At 43.7% G+C, this 17334-nt stretch overlaps 1 protein-coding gene across 1 annotated transcript in view; it reads left to right on the forward strand.

Annotated features, from left to right (window-relative positions):
* Window positions 1-17334, forward strand: part of th (tyrosine hydroxylase) — a 70093-nt gene that overhangs the window by 41826 nt on the left and 10933 nt on the right. Inside the window, exons 5-8 of the mRNA XM_080191614.1 lie at window positions 6063-6130; window positions 6868-6918; window positions 8529-8674; window positions 13005-13140. Of these exons, the coding sequence (XP_080047740.1) occupies window positions 6063-6130; window positions 6868-6918; window positions 8529-8674; window positions 13005-13140 (401 nt within the window). The remainder of the gene's footprint in view (window positions 1-6062; window positions 6131-6867; window positions 6919-8528; window positions 8675-13004; window positions 13141-17334) is intronic.

A 17334-nucleotide genomic window follows, 5' to 3' on the forward strand; every position in this document is an offset into this window, starting at 1 on the left:
CTCAATGAGATCTCCCCTCATTCTTCTAAACTCTAATGAGTACAAGCCTAGTTTATTCAGCCTCTCCTCATAGTTCAACCCCCTCAACTCCAGTAGCAGCCTAGTAAACCTCCTCTGCACTCCCTTCAAGGCCAAAATATCCTTGCGTAAGTGCGGCAACCAAAACTGCACACAGTACTCCAGCTGCGGCCTCACCAGTGCCCTGTACAGTTGCAGCAAGACCTCCCTACTTTTATATTCAATCCCCCTCGCTATGAAGGCCAGCATCCCATTTGCCTTCCTGACCACCTGCGGCACCTGCAGGCTGGGTTTTTGCGACTCATGCACAAGGACCCCGAGGTCCCTCTGCACCGTTGCATGCTGCAGTTTTTTGCCATGTAAGTAATAGTCCTTCCTACCATTATTCCTACCAAGGTGGACAACTTCACACTTGCCAACATTAAATTCCATTTGCCAGTTCCTGGCCCATTCACCCAGCCTATCTAGATCCTTCTGCAGACTCTCCACACCCTCCGCACAATTTGCCGTTCCACAAAATCTTGGTGTCATCAGCAAATTTCGACACCTTACACTCGGCTCCCTCCTCCAGATCATCTATATAAATGGTAAATAGCTGAGGCCCCGGCACCGATCCCTGGGGCACTCCACTAGTCACCAACCGCCAATCCAAATAGCACCCATTGACACCCACTCTCTGCCTCCTATTTGACAGCCAATCCCCTATCCACGCTAACACCCTACCCCCAACTCCATGCCCCCTAACCTTCTGTAACAACCTCTTGTGTGGCACCTTATCAAATGCCTTCTGAAAATCAAGAAACACCACATCCACCAGCTCTCCTCTATCCACCGCCCTAGACACATCCTCATAGAACTCCAATAAATTCGTCAGACACGACTTCCCCTTAACGAAACCGTGCTGCGTCTGCTCTATCAAACAATTCTCCTCAAGATGCCTCGCTATTTTCTCCTTGATCACGGATTCTAACATTTTACCTACAACAGACGTTAAACTAACCAGCCTATAATTCCCTGCCTTTTGCCTGCCACCCTTCTTAAACAACGGCATAACATTAGCCGTTTTCCAATCTTCCCGCACTTCCCCAGAATCCAGCGACGTTTGGAAAATAATCACCAAGGCATCCACTATCACCTCCGCCATTTCTTTCAGAACCCTTGGATGCATTCCATCCGGTCCTGGGGACTTGTCCACAATCAGTCCCTCCAGTCTGTCGAGCACCGCCTTTCTAGTAACAATCATGTCATTCAGGCCCTCCACTCCTACCATCTTTCCATCGCTAACACCCGACAAATTATTCACGTCCTCCTCCGTGAAGACTGAAACAAAAAAGTTATTCAAGGCCTCAGCCATTTCCCCATCCCCTACCACTAAGTCCCCCCTCTCATCCTCTGAGGGTCCAACGTTCACCCTAGCCAGCCTCTTCCTCTTTATATATTTATAAAAACTCTTACTATCCTTTTTTATATTAAGCGCTAGCCCAGCTTCATAGTTTATCCTACCCTTCTTTATCAACTTCTTTGTCATTCTTTGTTGACATTTAAACCTCTCCCAATCCTCCTCTCGCCCACTACTCTTAGCTGCTCTAAACACATCCGCTTTTAATTTAACACTTTCCTTAACCTCCTTTGTTATCCACGGCTGATTATCTCTCCTCCTACGATCCTTTTTAACCATCGGAATAAATTTCTGCTGAGCACCAAGAAAGATCTCCTTAAAGATCCTCCACTGTTCCTCAGCAGACCTACCTTCCAACGCGCTCCCCCAGTCAACATTCACCAACTCCTCTCTCATCCTACCGTACTCCCCTCTGTTCAAACAAAGGACACATGTCCGGGAACCCACTTTCTCCTCCTCCATCTGCATCAGAAACGCCACCATAAGATGATCACTCTTCAAGAGGATCCTTCACCACAAGGTCCCTAATTCTACTCGCCTCATTACATAACACCAGATCCAAGACAGCTCGCTCCCTCGTCGGCTCCAACACACACTGTTCAAGGAAACTATCCCGGCAGCATTCCAAGAACTCTTCCTCAAGCTCACCACATCCAACATGGGTCGACTAATCAATATGTAGATTGAAATCCTCCATAATTATCGCCGTTCCATTCCTGCACGCCGCACTTATTTGCGCATTAACAGCCCGCCCCACCTCCAGATCATTATTTGGGGGCCTATAAACGACACCCACCAGCGTCTTCCTCCCTTTGCTGTTCCTAATCTCCACCCACAGCAATTCCACTTTCTGCTCTTTGGCTCCTATATCATCCCTTACAACCACCCTGATGCTATCCTTAATCAGCAGAGCTACGCCCCCCCCTTTTTCCTCCCGCCTATCCTTCCTAAACACTTGATACCCCTGGACATTCAGCTCCCAGTCCCTGTCACCTTGCAGCCACATCTCTGTAATGGCCACCAGATCATATCCATTTGTGCTGATCTGCGCCACCAGCTCATCCACTTTATTCCGAATGCTTCGTGCATTCAGATAAAGTGCCTTCATCCCAGCCACATGATTTTCCAATTCCTATACTCAACACCCCGACTAATGAAGGCTAGCATGCCATACGCCTTCTTGACCACCTTGTCCATCTGAGTTGCCACCCTCAGGGAATGGCAGATCTACATGCCTAGATCCCTCAGTATGCTAATATTTCTAAAGGCTCTATCATTTTCTGTATATTTTCCTTCTGCAGCAAGCCTTCCAAATCGCGTCACCTCACACTTGTCCGGGTTAAATTCCATCTGCCATCTTTCTGCCCGGGTCTGTAGCCTATTAATATCCTGTTGCATCCTTTGACAATCCTCTTCACTGTCCGCTACTCCCCCAACTTTTGTATCATTTACAAATTTACTAATCAGGCCACCTACATTTTCCTCCAAATCATTTGCATATATTGCAAACAACAGAGGCCAGATTGATCTTTGTGGAACACCGCTTTTCGCAGACCTCCAGTTAGAAAAGTACCCTTCCACTGCTACTCCCTATGCCCAAGCCAGTTTTGTATCCATCTTACCAGCTCACCTCGGATCCCATATGACTTCACCTTCTGTATTAGCCTGCCACGACGAACCTCATCAAAGGCTTTACTAAAATCCATGTATTTAACATCCACTGCCCTGCCCTGGTCAATTTTTTTTTGTCACTTCCTCAAAGAACTCAATCAAGTTTGTGAGACACAACCTTCCCTTCACAAAACCATACTGTCTATCACTAATCAATCTATTCTCTTCCAGATGCATCCATAGTACTCCCACAGTCCAAAGATGTGAGGGTTAGATTGATTGGCCATGCTAAATTGACCTGAATGTTAGAGGGATTAGCAGGGTAAATGTGTGGTGTTATGGGAATAAGGCCTGGATGGGATTGTGGTCAATACAGTCCCAATGGGCCTAATGGCCTCTTTCTGCACTGTAGGGATTTTATGATTCTATGATCCTATCCCTAAGAAACTTCCCCAAAAATTTCCCAACCACTGATGTAAGGCTCACAGGCCTGTAATTTACCAAATTGTCTGTTCAGCCCTTCTTAAAACAGAGGAACGATGTTGGCTACTCTCTAATCTTTGGTACCTCACCCATGGCTAAAGAGGATACAAAGATTTTGGCCAAGGTCTTAGTAATTTCTTCTCTCAGCTCTCTCAGTATTCTGGGATAGACCCTATCTGGCCCTGGGGGCTTGTCCACTTTATGTTTTTCAAAACCTCCAATGCATCCTGCCTTTTTATCTCAACATGTCCTAGAATGTCAACATCTTCCTTTCCTCATTCACCATCCACCACATTTTTGTCCTTTGTGAATATTGATGCAAAATATTATTTACGGTCCTCACCCACTTCATCTGGCTCCACAAACAAATTCCCTCCATTTTCCTTCAGTGGACCCACCCTTTCCTTAGCTAACCTCTTCCTCCTTATATATTCAAAAAAAGCCTTGGGCTGCTCCTCAATTCAGCCTACCAAGGATATTTCATGTCCCTTTTAGCCCTCCTAAGTTCCTGTTTAAGCTCTTTCCTGCTATCTTTGTATTCCTCAAGAGCCTTATCCGTTTTCAATTTCCTGAAGTTTATGTATGCCTCCTTCTTTTTCATTAGGCTCACAATCTCTTTTATCATCCAGGGTTTCCAGATCTTACCATCTTTATCCTTCATTTTCACAGGGACATCCTTGTCCTGAATTGTTAACAACTGACTTTTGAAGGACTCCCACATATTGGATGTGGATTTACTCTCAAACAGCCACCACCAGTCTACATTCCCTAACTCCTGCCTAATACCGTCGTAGTTAACCTTCCACCAGTTTCAATCTGGGTCTACTTTTATCCTTTTCTACAAGTATCTTGAAACTTATAGAATTATGATCACTGTTCCCAAGATGGTCCCCCACCGAGGCAACAGTCACCTGCCCAGTCTCATCTCCCAGAACAAGATCTAAGGTAGCTGCTTCCCGAGTTGGACTATCTACATATTGCCTCAAGACCCACTCTTGGACACACTGAACAAACTCTGCCCTGTCCAAGTCCTGGCACTAAAGGAATCCCAGTCTATGTTGGCAAAGTTAAAATCACCCATCACAACAAGCCTCTTGTTTTTACATCTTCCCATGATTTGCTGACATATCAGTTCCTGCACTTCATGCTGGCTATTGGGAGGTGTAGCACAACCCCAACAGTGTGATTGCATTGCCCCTGTTCCTACTTATGTTGTTAGTTCCAACTAACAACAGCTGTTTGCCCTCCTACTTCAGAATGCCCTGTGCCCACTGAGAGATGTCCTTTATCCTGGCATCAGAGAGGGAACAGACCATCCTGGAGTCTCAGCCGCAGTCACAGAAATGCCTGACCGTGCCCCTTACTGTTGAATCCCTGACTACCATTGCATGCCTGCACTTTGACCCTCCTTGCTGTACAGCAGAGCCAGCAGTGGTGCCACTCTCATGGCTACTGTTTTCATCATCCTCTGATATGCTGTCCTCCTCAATAGCATCTAAAATGATGTATCTGTTTGAGAGAGGGAGAGGGACAGCCTCAGGGGGTTCCTGTACTGACTGTCTACTGTTTGTGACTGTCACCCATTTATCTTCCTCAACCTTGGGTGTGGTCATTTCCCTGAAACTTCTGTCTATGATGCTCTCTGCCATATGCAAGCTCCTTAGTATGTCCACCTGACACTCCGGTCGATCTAAGCAATCTATTAGGAGCCTCATTTGTACACATTTCCCTCAAGTATAGTCCTCTGGGGCAGTCAGACAGTTTTGATTTGATTTGATTTATTATCCCGGATACTTATGTCCCGGATTACCCACATCAAAGTGGTTGTTTATGCAAACTAATTATTACACCTGCAGATATAACTGTATAAATCTTCAAATTATTGTGGACAATTAAAAGTCAAGAATTTACCATATTTGTCTGAAATTCCTACAAAGCTGGTTAACCCATTTAAAACGACTGGGTAAAGCCTGCATTAAAGTATTAGGTGCATTAAAGTCATATCAACGTGTAAATCATTTGTTCACTAATTGCTAACATTCATTTCTAGGCTTGACTCTCATCATCTTTCATACTATCTAAAGAGCACTTTGTCACGGTTTTGTCAAACTTAGACCTCATGTATTCCAGCAAGAGGAAAAGCAGATATTGGCTCCAATTATTAGGTTCAGTAAAGATCCTCTCTCAGGGTAGATCCTCATGAGACAGAACAGCAATCAGAGGTAGGGCTTTACTGCCAACACCATATTCTCCAATCTCCATTCCTGTCATTTAAGTGTGTGTTGGACACTTCACCCCATTGAAATCACCCATAATGTCACCCAATCACAAAAACTGGTCCAAGGAGCTTCCCTCCTACCATCCTGTTAGTAATATGATATAATGATAATGGAGTTATTGACAAATCGTAGCAATCAATCTTTATTGACACGTCCAGACATGGCCTGATGTATACTAATGTTTTATTCCAGGCAGAGGAGAGGATCTGCATACATTCTGTCACCTTGCTAGATTGATTCATATAATTTTTATTTTTTCTGATTTATTGCAGGGATATTCTGATGTTAAATACAGGGAACGACGGAAGCAGATTGCAGAAATTGCAATGAATTATAAACAGTAAGTTGCTTGTATACTCTAAGGGCTGGATCTAATGGAGTATTGGTGCCCCAGTCCTTCTGGTAAAAAGGAATCTCCCCCCACTCTGGCAGTTTGGTTGACAGGGATTTAATGCTTGGAGGAGCATTAACTGGTTAAAGGTGGGATTTCCATTTCCAGCTGGGCTATTTCATTGGCTGACACATCTCTTGTCTCAGCAGCACCACTGGGAGTAGCGGTCAATGCTGGGGCTGCAACAGTGCCCACAATTCAGGGCCCAGAACCAAGGTGAAAGGTGCACTGAAAGGTAAAAGGGGGCATCACTGGGGCAAGCGGAAAGAATCAAGTGAAGGGGGAAAAGAGGATTGGGTGCCAAGCTAGACAGGCCAGGGGCGAGGGGAACTGGAACTAGAGGATGACCTAGGAGTGAGCATTAAGCAGACATCCCTCCCCAACTCTTTTGCCTGTTATAAGTATGTCCACTGAAAGCTGCCAAGGTGGATTCGTGGCATCAGCCTTCTCCACTGCAGCTAAAATTGCAGCAAGGCAGGCAGGTAGGCAGTGGCACAGCACTCATGGCATTTTACAGGATCTCCTACTGCCCACAATCCATCGCTGACGAGCCAGAAAACCCAGCCCCAAGTGTCTGTGATTCCACTTTCCACATTGTTTGAAGTTGTATGGTCTCCTTCATTGACTTGCTTTGCTTACTGTTGCGGTGTAAAACCATCAGTATTAACTGTTGCTTCTCTCCACAGCGGTGAGCCAATTCCTAGAGTAGAATACACCCCAGAGGAAATTGCAACTTGGTTAGTCAACTTCTTTATTCTTTTCTACTGAGAAATAATTCTCTCTGCCAATAAAAAGAAATTGCTAGTAAGAAAAAGAAATCTGAATAGAAAGCGGGACATTCAGAAGAATCATCAAGGTCAATAAAAGATCATCTAGCTTAACCAAGCTCAATGCTCCAGTATCCCATCTCACCTCTTCTACAAATTCAGCTTGTTTTGAATGTCAGTGATATTTCCCTTTTAATCTCTTCCTGTAATTGTTTTACATTCACACCTTGGGTTAAATTATCTACAGGAGGAATTTCATTCCCTTTGTGCCCAAAGTTGTCCATATTTGAGACCTAGAAGGAATTGTTAGTAATAAAACAGTTCTGTCATTATCCATGTTACAACTGTTCTTTGACACATTGTCATCAAGCAGTATCATTGAAGAATGATGTGAGCTCCCACTTCAGGCAGGCTTGTCAGATTCAAATACTTCCAGTTTGGCTAATGTTCTGCTGCAGAGTGAAGGTTTCAACTCAAACGGTGGTCTTTCAGGTTCAATGTCATTTCCTATTGGAGCTTTTCCAATTTCTGCTCAGGCTATCCTTGGATCCTCCTTGCTTGAGATTTCCAACTTTGAGTTAAATCAGGGGCTAGTTTGGGGTTAAGGGATGGGCAATGTCTGTGCATGAGCCAGTAGGTCGTAGATTTTGCTAATTCTCTGCCCAATACTGCTCATATATATGACTGTGGTGTCAAACTTGGATCAGTCAGTACACTCTCGATTGCCTCTGAGTTAGAGGGTTGAGATTTCCAGTATTGTTCCAGTGACTTTAATACAAAATCCAGGCTGACACTCCAGTGCAGTATGAAAGGAGTACACCACTATCAGTGCTGTCATCTTTCAGACCAGACACTAAATAAGTGCCCTCACAGGTGGACATAAAAGCTTCCATCTGAAGAAAGACTTGTGATCTGCCTAGTGTATCCAACAAACAATATCACAAAAACATAATATCTGTTCATTTATCCCATTGTATTTTTTGTGCGACCTTGCTGAGTACTTCAAAAGTTTTTGGTCATAGATTAAAAACCACAACAAGGCAGCTCTACCAATGAGCCACTGGTCAAATATACTTCTGGTCAGGAATATTCCAAGCTGATTGTAGGCCTGTACTATGTCAATTAATCTTAGTCCATCCAGTGGTGAATGTGTCTCATTGACCTCAGTGTAAAATTAAGGTAGATGTCTTTATGTTCTGTTAATTACTATAAAGTCTCATACATTTAATGGCAGAGTCTGGTGTATAGTTACTGATCTCCAAAGGCCCAATAAGACTGAAGACCAATATTTGTGAGCCACCACTGGTCACCTTTGAATATTGAGCTTTTTAAATATGAGAATCAAAGGTAAAAATCACAACAGGGGAGCCACAGCCCTCTGGTGTCCCATAATCTCCATGTCAGTTATACTGTTATATTCAACATTATCTTAATTAAATCAGTATCTTGGTAAGGAGGAAGAGATCAGCACCAAAGAGTAGCTTATTAGACCAGCAGCATAACAAAAGATCTTGGAAAGATCTGATGTTTGTTAAGTTAATTGCATTCATTATTAATCTTTATGACATGTTGCTGTCCAGGAGAGAAGTGTATATGAACCTGAAGACTCTGTATCCAACACATGCTTGTGCTGAACACGTAGAGGCCTTCAGACTGCTGGAGAAGCAATGCCATTACAACAAAGACAACATCCCCCAACTTGAGGATGTCTCCAATTTCTTGAAAGGTTTGCACTGGATTAAATTTTGAAATATAATCATAAACATATAGGGTAGCATTCTCTCAAAAAATATTCGAAGTGTTGATTCCGCTTAAAAACTGAGTAAATCCTGTTGATTTTTTTAGCAGGATTTTCAAAATGAATCTCCCACACTTTGTGCACTGCAAAGGGCACTCGTGAATTCCCACTGGAGAGGTCAGCAGCATGGCGCATATCGGGCCACTGCGCATGCACCAATCTATGAGCACCGACATTGGCGCGTGCACAATAGCCCCCACAGTGACTGTCTCCAGATCACTAGCCAGCTTGATCACAGGCGAGCCTCGCAACCCCACATCGCTGCCCTATCAATCCCCCCACAGCCCAATCACTGGCCACCCGGATCTATCCGGGCCGGCCCAACCCCTCTGGCAAGCTAACTCCCTACCCGCAACCCTGATCCCCACAGAAGACCAACCCTCCTCCAGGGGGCACTAACCTCCAACCTCTTGGAGGGGGGCTTCATGGCCCTCCTTCACTCCAGAGCAGTTGGGCTGCCAGCTCCCCGAAGTGTGGAGCTTTTGTAAACCCCCTCTGAAGTGAAGCACTCTTGGGGGGTGGAGGATCCACTAGTAGGCCCGGAGACTAATTACATGGAAATTCTAATTTCCATCATTTATGCAGCTCTGCATCAATTTCTGGCGAGGAGCTGGCAGCGCTGGAAATCCAGCAGCCAGAGACACACAGTGGCCGTGGTGTCCAGTGTGGCCACTGACTGAAGCGGAGGCTATTTATATAGTCTTATATTTAATTTTTATTTATATCTCACCTTTAACAGATAGTAAAACATCCTCAGGCAGTTTTCAGATGTGTTATCAAACAACAAATCGATACAGCATATAAAGGAGACATTACAACAGGGTCACAGTTGGTCAAAGAAGTATATTTTAAGCTGGGCTCTCTTGGTCTGACCAGTGTCATTTGTGCTGAAATAAATGAATTTATTTGTTCATCTAATCCATCACTGCCTTGATACAATGGTGAGCTGAGGCTTGAAATATATTGCAAAGGCCTCCAGCTGGTGCCTGGAATGACTCCAATGCATAAAAGTTCAAGGTCACTGTTTAGCTTGAGAGTGACAGGCATTGGGTAGTCAGCAACACATTTTGAACTGATCTCCCCAGCCAGCAATTCACAAAGGGAACTGATTGTCTTCCTGAAAATATGGAGTCTGTGAAGACACTGGTCCTCTGAAAGCTAAAGGAATTTCATCCTTTGCCTGTATTCTCTCTGCACAGTGTAGTGTCTTTTCCTACCACATACTGGAGCTGTTAGTGTTTGTCTTGTTCTGGTCCATGCACAGCAGCAGGTCGCTCACCTGTCTGGACCACAGGCTACACCTGTCCCTGGACATTTGCCTTCCTCTGTCTCTTTCTCCTCCTTTCCACCTTCTCCATTTTGTACAATCCCCAAAGAGACAGCAAGCTCTGGTTCCCCTCCTGGAGTCCTCACTCTTGAAGGTATCCTGTCTCTCAGTCACCTTCCCTCTCACTGTCTTGTTTCTTCTGGCAGCTTAGAAACAATGAATAAATAAAAAGTAATCACCAGTAAACTCTGCTGCTTAAAATGGTCCCACTTGCAGCTCCTTTCATTAGCCCTTGTTCCATCTTCTCATATCTGGTGGAAATCACTCCCAATGTTTTTCCCATGTGTCCACTGAAAATGGAGGAAAATGTAAGATTACAGTCAATAACGGGCTCAATAACTTATTAACTCCTTTTGTTCAAAATGGCGAGCAAGCTTCCAATTTCAGTGCCCGCTCATCTTCCATAATATCAGAAACTGGCAGGACGACACAGGATTGCGAACCTGATATCATCTCGCTGTATTTTGTATAAATGCTGGGAGTGAGGTAGGGGTGGGTCCAATTTGTGGCTGTAAAATCCAGCCTAGATAATTCACTGGTCGCAGATGTGGAAAAAAATAAATTCCACGTAAGATACAAACTGGGGTTATACTTGGTTCAGGTCACACTGACGGTAACCACAAAGAACTTTTGTGTACACGTGCTTGGACATAGGTTCAGACATCTGCCCACATGCTGCATGGTGTCAGAAACGAGAAGTTAGAAGTTAGAAGAGGATTGTCAGTTTTCTCATAAACCAATCAAGAAAAACAAAGTTTTTAAAAGTTCCCAGAATTCATGCTTTCTCATCAGTGTGTGCCAGAAACCTCATGCCAGGATAACAACACTTCAAATGATCTCAGCTTTAGTGATGTTAGGACTATTACCATGAACCCTGGCCTCAGAAAGGCAAAAATCTGCCAGGTTTTTCCTTTGTTAAGAATAGAACATAGGAACATAAGAAATAAGAGCAAGAGTAGACCATTTGGTTCCTCAAGCTTGCAATCCCATCAAACACAATCATGACTGATCTTCCAACTTGACTTAGCTTTCTAGCACATACCTCCTTGGTTTAGATTCCCTAAGGGGTCAAAAATCTATCAATCTTGAATACATAAGAATATAAGAACATAAGAACAAGGAGCAGGAGTAGGCCATCTGGCCCCTTGAGCCTGCTCCACCATTAAATAAGATCAGAGCTGATCTTTTCTTGGACTCAGCTCCACTTACCCGCCCGTTCACCATAACCCTTAATTCCTTTACTGTTCAAAAATTTATCTATCCTTGTCTTAAAAACATTCAATGAGGTAGCCTCAACTGCTTCATTGGGCAGGGAATTCCACAGATTCACAATCCTTTGTGTGAAGAAGTTCCCCCTCAACTCAGTCCGAAATCTGCTCCCTCTTATATTGAGGCCATGGTCCCTAGTTCTAGTTTCACCTGCCAGTGGAAACAACTTCCAGAAAAACACTTGCTTACAGCCCAATTTTTGTTTTCTGTTAGTTAACCAATCCCCTGTCCAAGCTAATACATTACCGAATATTCTAAACAACGGCGAATCTACAATCTCTGCATTAGAGCATTCCAAATATTGGGTGAAGAAACTTCTCCTCAAGTCAGTCCAAAATGATTGACACCTTACCGCAGAGCTGAGCCCCCTTCTTCTTGATTCCCCAGTCAGAGGAAACAACCTTTAAAACCTACAATATTGGTTTGCTTAACTGAGCCAGCTAGCCGTGGCATCAGCTGCATTCTGGAACACCAGCTCAACATGCAGCCTAACAAGCTTTCATTAAAGAGGCCTATCCTTTCAAACCCCTTCAAAATTTTTAATCTTTCAATGAAATCTCCTAAACTCCAGAGAATCGGCCCAATTTACTCAGCCTCTCAACCCAGGAATCAATCGAGTGAATACTTTGGCTGAAAAGGGTTCAGTTCAATGCTGATCAGGAATTTAGGAGAGCTGTCCTAAAGATGTTGGTGGACAAAACTTTGGAGCTGCAGGAATTTTTTTAAATTAATTCATGGGACATGGATGTTGCTGGCTGGCCAGTATTCATTGCCAATTCCCAGTTGCCCTTGAGAAGGTGAAGGTGAGCTACCTTCTTGAATCACTGCAGTCCAAGTTCTGTGGGTCGACCCACAATGCCGTTAGGGAGGGAGCTCCATGGATAGGCCCAGTACTCACCTTATATTGTTCCCTTGGCCTCATTATCACTCAACTAGTGATTGGTGACACCTGACGGACGTACCCAGACTACTCATTGGAGATGAGGGTTCAACCAATAGGCAACTACAATACTGGCAATGGTTCTTCAAGAAGCAGAATAAAATAGGGCAGTGAGTGGGCAAGTGGATGAGGGAAACTGGGAGGGAGTGATCAGGAAGATCAGAGTGGTGGAGGGCAAACAGTGGCCATCAACAACCTGTACAGTCTGAATGTGAGAAGCTCTCCTCCCAGCTCCACACTGTGATAAGAATTTTTAATCCTTTCCAGTGGATACCCACCATGGCCTCTTTAATGAAAGCTTGTTAGGCTGCATGTAGAGCTGGTGTTCCAGAATGCAGCTGATGCCATGGCTAGCTGGCTCAATTAAGCAAACCAATATTACAGACTGGGCTTCAAAAGACATAGGCCCTGTATTTGCATATGCAGATTTAATTACATTTGTTTCAGCTGAAGCTTCTGATCTCCAATTTTTTTGCCCATACAATGAATGTCTGTTTCTTCCCTGCCATATTGGAGGCTCAGGCAATGATTTCACGCTAGAAAAATGGGCGCATCTCATCGAATTTCTCGGCCTCTATATTCCCAGTATTAATTTTATCGGCTTACAAACTGAAAAAAATCAAAAGTTCCATTTTTCCACAGCAAAAGAAAAAGCTGCTGCTAATTTTATTATCATGCATTGTGATTTAGTGTAACAGATGTTCCATGTTTGTCTGTGCCAGAACACACAGGATTTCAGCTGTGGCCTGTTGCTGGGTTACTTTCGGCCCGGGACTTCCTGGCAAGCCTCGCTTTTCGAGTTTTCCAGTGTACACAGTATGTAAGACATGCCTCCTCGCCAATGCACACTCCTGAGCCGTAAGTATATGGATTAAATAAACACAGGTAGCAAGTTTTGGAAACGAATTACTGAAAATTTGTAATGAAATAAGAAAGTGCTGGAAATGCACAGCAGGTCTGTCAACACCTTATGATTCAGCCAGAAGCTGTGTTCGTTTTCTTTATGGATGCTGACAGCACTTTTATGTTCTTATTTCTGGTTAGGAATATCCGTGCCATTGTTGGGCAAGATGGACTGAGCCGTGATTTGTTTCTTTGTGTGTAATGCACAGCTCTTAAAAATAATCCATTTAGAACGTCTGATGTTTATATTTGTGCAAAATGTTTATTTTGGTAACTTTTATTTGAATTACTGAGTTTTAGATTCATAGAATCCTACAGTACAGAAGGAGACCATTCGGACCATCGAGTCTGCACTGACCACAATCCCACCCAGGCTCTACCCCCTTAACTCCATGCATTTACTGTAGCTAGTCCCCCTAACACTAAGGGGCAATTTAGCATGGCCAATCCTCCTAATCTGCACATCTTTGGACTATAGGAGGAAACAAGACCATCTGGAAAAAACCCATGCAGACACAGTGAGAATGTGCAAACTCCACACAGACAGTGACCCAAACCAGGAATCAAACCCAGGTCCCTGGTGCTGTGAGGCAGCAGTGCTAACCACGTGAAAACTAAACACAGTAGATAGGAGCTACAAATAGCTTGAATCCCCATGGATGATAAGGAGAGGAAAAATTAGCCCGGTCCTAATGGATGTCCAGGGACCTTCACAGAATAACTGGGCATTGAATGAAGGGTGAATGCTGATGGGCCTTGGTTGGGACATTTCTCATCACTGACCCAGGGTAACGTTCGACTTTGAGGAATAACATGTTATATTGGACTGATGTCAATGGAACTGAACATTGGCAGAGGTGCCTGACAGAAGATGAGCCAATATTGTACAGTTGTCTAAAGTCAAAATTACGCTCTCACTGTTTAAGCTCACTTTGCAAGAGCTGCCATTTAATTGAAGCACCTGAGGACAACTGGTACCTGTGGAACCCACATTTTATCCAGCATCATCAAAGAGTTGGGGAGAAAAGTGAGAGAAAAATGTTCCAAACTGGTATGATCCAGCCAGGTTATCAAAGTTGCAGTGAGGGAACATGTGGTGAACTGTGGCCACAATTCTGTAAGTTTTCGAATACTCATGGAAAAGGACAAGTGTTGTCCTAAGATTAAGTTACTAAATTGAGGGAAGGCTAACAACAAGCAGATTTGGCAGGATTTGTTGTTTGGGAGAGGCTGTTTGAAGGTAAATCCACATCAGGCATGTGCAAGTCTTTTAAATGCAGGATAGGCATGTGCCTGTAGAAAGGAAGGATAGGAAAGGCAAAATTCGGGAACCATGGATTACTGGGGAAATTGCCAATCGAGTAAAAAAAATGCATACGTACATTGTCTAGGCAACTAAAAACAGGTGAAGCATTTGCAGAATACAGGGAAAGTAGAAAGTAACTCAAACGGGGATATAGGAAGGCAAAAAGAGGTCATGAAATGTCCTTGGCAGGCAGGATTATGGAGAATCTCAAGGCATTTTATACATATATTAGGAACAAGAGGGTAGCTAGACAAAGGACAAAGGAGGGAAATTATGCATAGAACCACAGGAAATGGGTAGGGTCCTTAGTGAGTATTTTGCATCAGTATTCACAAAGGAGGGGGACACATTAGTTGATAGTGCCTCTAGAGCAAGTCATCATTACGAGGGAGGAAGTATTAGGTATATTTAAAAGCATTAAGGTAGACAAATCCATAGGGCCAGATGGCATCTATCCCAGATTATGAGGGAGACAAGAGAGGAAATCACTGAGCCTCTAACAGAAATCTTTGTTTCCCTTGTTGACCACAGGTGAGGTCCCAGAGGACTGGAGGATAGCCACTGTCGTCTTGTTATTTAAGAAGGGTAGCAAGGATAACTCAGGTAATTATAGGCCAGTGACCTTGAAGTCAGTGAGAGTGAAATTATTGGAGAAGATTCTTAGGGATAGGATCTATAGATATTTGGAACTGAATGGTCTTATTAGTGACAGGTAGCATGGTTTTGTACAAAGGAGGTCACATCTCACTAATTTGAATTTTTTGAAGAGGTAGCAAAATGATTGACGAGGGAAGGTCAGTGAATGTTATCTACATAGACTTTAGGAAAGCATTTTACAAGGTCCCTCATGGCAGGCTGGTGCAAAAGGTTAAATCACATGGGATCATGGATGAACTAACAAGATGGATTCAGAACTGGCTTGGCATAGAAGACAGAGGGTAGCTGTGGAAGGATGTTTTTCTGAATGGAGGTCTATAACTAGTGGTGTTCCACAGGGATCAGTGCTGGGATCTCTGTTGTTTGCAATAAATGTAAATGACTTGGAAGAAAATGTAGCTGGTCTGATTAGCAAGTTTGCGGATGATACTAAGATTGGCGAAGTTGCAGACAGTGATAAAGATTGTCAGAGAACACAGCAGGATATAGATAGACTGGGAAATTGGGCAGAGAAATGGCGAATGGAATTTAATCCAGACAAACGCGAGGTGATGCATTTTAGTAGATCCGACTCAGGTGACAGCTATAAACTAAATGGCAGAACCATCAGTAGCACAGGCACACAGAGAGGTCTGGGAGTACAGGTCCACAGATCCTTAAAAATGGCAGCACAGGTGGAGAAGGTGGTGAAGAAAGTATATGGCATGCTTGCTTTCATTGACTGGGGCATCGAGTATAAAAGTTTTCAAATTATGTTAAAGTTATATGAAACGGTTATGCCACATTTGGAATACTGTGTCTAATTCTAGTCACAATACTACCAGAAGGATGTGGAGGCTTTGGAGGGAGTACAGAAAAGGTTTACTAGGATGTTGCCTGGTATGGAGAGTATTGGCTATGAGGAGAGATTGAATAAACTGGGATTGTTCTCCCTGGGAAAACGAAGGCTAAGAAGCGACTTGATAGAAGTTTATAAAATTATGAGTGCATAGATAAGGTGAACAGTTGGATACTTTTTCCCAGGGCAGAAATAACAAGTACAAGGGGGCACAAATTCAAGGTAAGGGGAAGGGAAAGGTTCAGTAGAGATGTGCGGGGGAAGTTTTTTTTTTACACAGAGGGGACCTGGAATGCACTACCAAGTGAGGTGGTTGAGGCAGACATGTTAGCGACATTTATCTGGATAGACACATGAACAGGTAAGGAATACAGGGATACAGGAAGTTGGTCAAGATAGGAAAACGTGATCGGCGCAGGCTTGGTGGGCTGAAGGGCCTGTTCCTGTGCTGTACTGTTCTTTGTTCTTTGAAATAACAACTACATTTCATTGCAGGCGAGCCATTTAAATTCTTGCTCTTGGAATTTGGAGCATGTTGGAATGTACATGCAAAGAGATATTGCGTATTTTCGTGACAAATTTAAAAAATAATTCCAGCTCTTCATTCCACAAGCTGTGTAATTGTGGTAAACACACTTATGTGGGTCAGGCTCTCCTGCTGACCTTTAGTCCCTCAAACAGCAGCCCTCTCCATGGTCAATATTTTCCTCTAGTTTCTAGTTGGTCACAGTGAATATTTGTGTCCAAGAAACATGAATTAGGAAGCTCAGGATCCAGTCGCAAAGCGAAGTGCTAAGGGCCGGGCCAAGGATCCCCGATCTCTGTGTGTCTATGCTCCTGATGGTCCTGCCATTTATTTTATAGCTACCACCTGAATTGGATCTATTAAAATGCATCACCTTGCATTTGTCTGAATTAAATTCCATTTGCTCAGCTTTCTGCACTCTTATTCTCACAAAACTCATCTCCAAACTCCATGGCCTAGGCCTTGGCACTTTCCTCTGCAACTGGATCCTGAACTTCCTGTCTCACAGACCATAATCAGTAAGGATAGGAAACAACACCTCCTTAACACTGGCGACCCACAAGGCTGTGTTCTCAGCCCCCTACTGTACCCTTATACACCTATGACTGTACGCCAAATTCCCCTCCAATTCGATTCTCAAGTTTGCTGATGACACCACCTTAGTGGGTCGGATCTCAAACAATGGCAAGACAGAGTACAGGAATGAGATAGAGAATCTGGTGAACTGATGCAGCAACGATAATCTCTCCCTTAATCTCAACAAAATGAAGGAGATTGTCATTGACTTAAGGAAGCGTAAAGGAGAACATACCCCTGTCTACA

The sequence above is a fragment of the Carcharhinus amblyrhynchos genome, chromosome 6, assembly GCF_965287045.1.
Source record: "Carcharhinus amblyrhynchos chromosome 6, sCarAmb.v2.hapA, whole genome shotgun sequence".
NCBI lineage: Eukaryota > Metazoa > Chordata > Chondrichthyes > Carcharhiniformes > Carcharhinidae > Carcharhinus > Carcharhinus amblyrhynchos.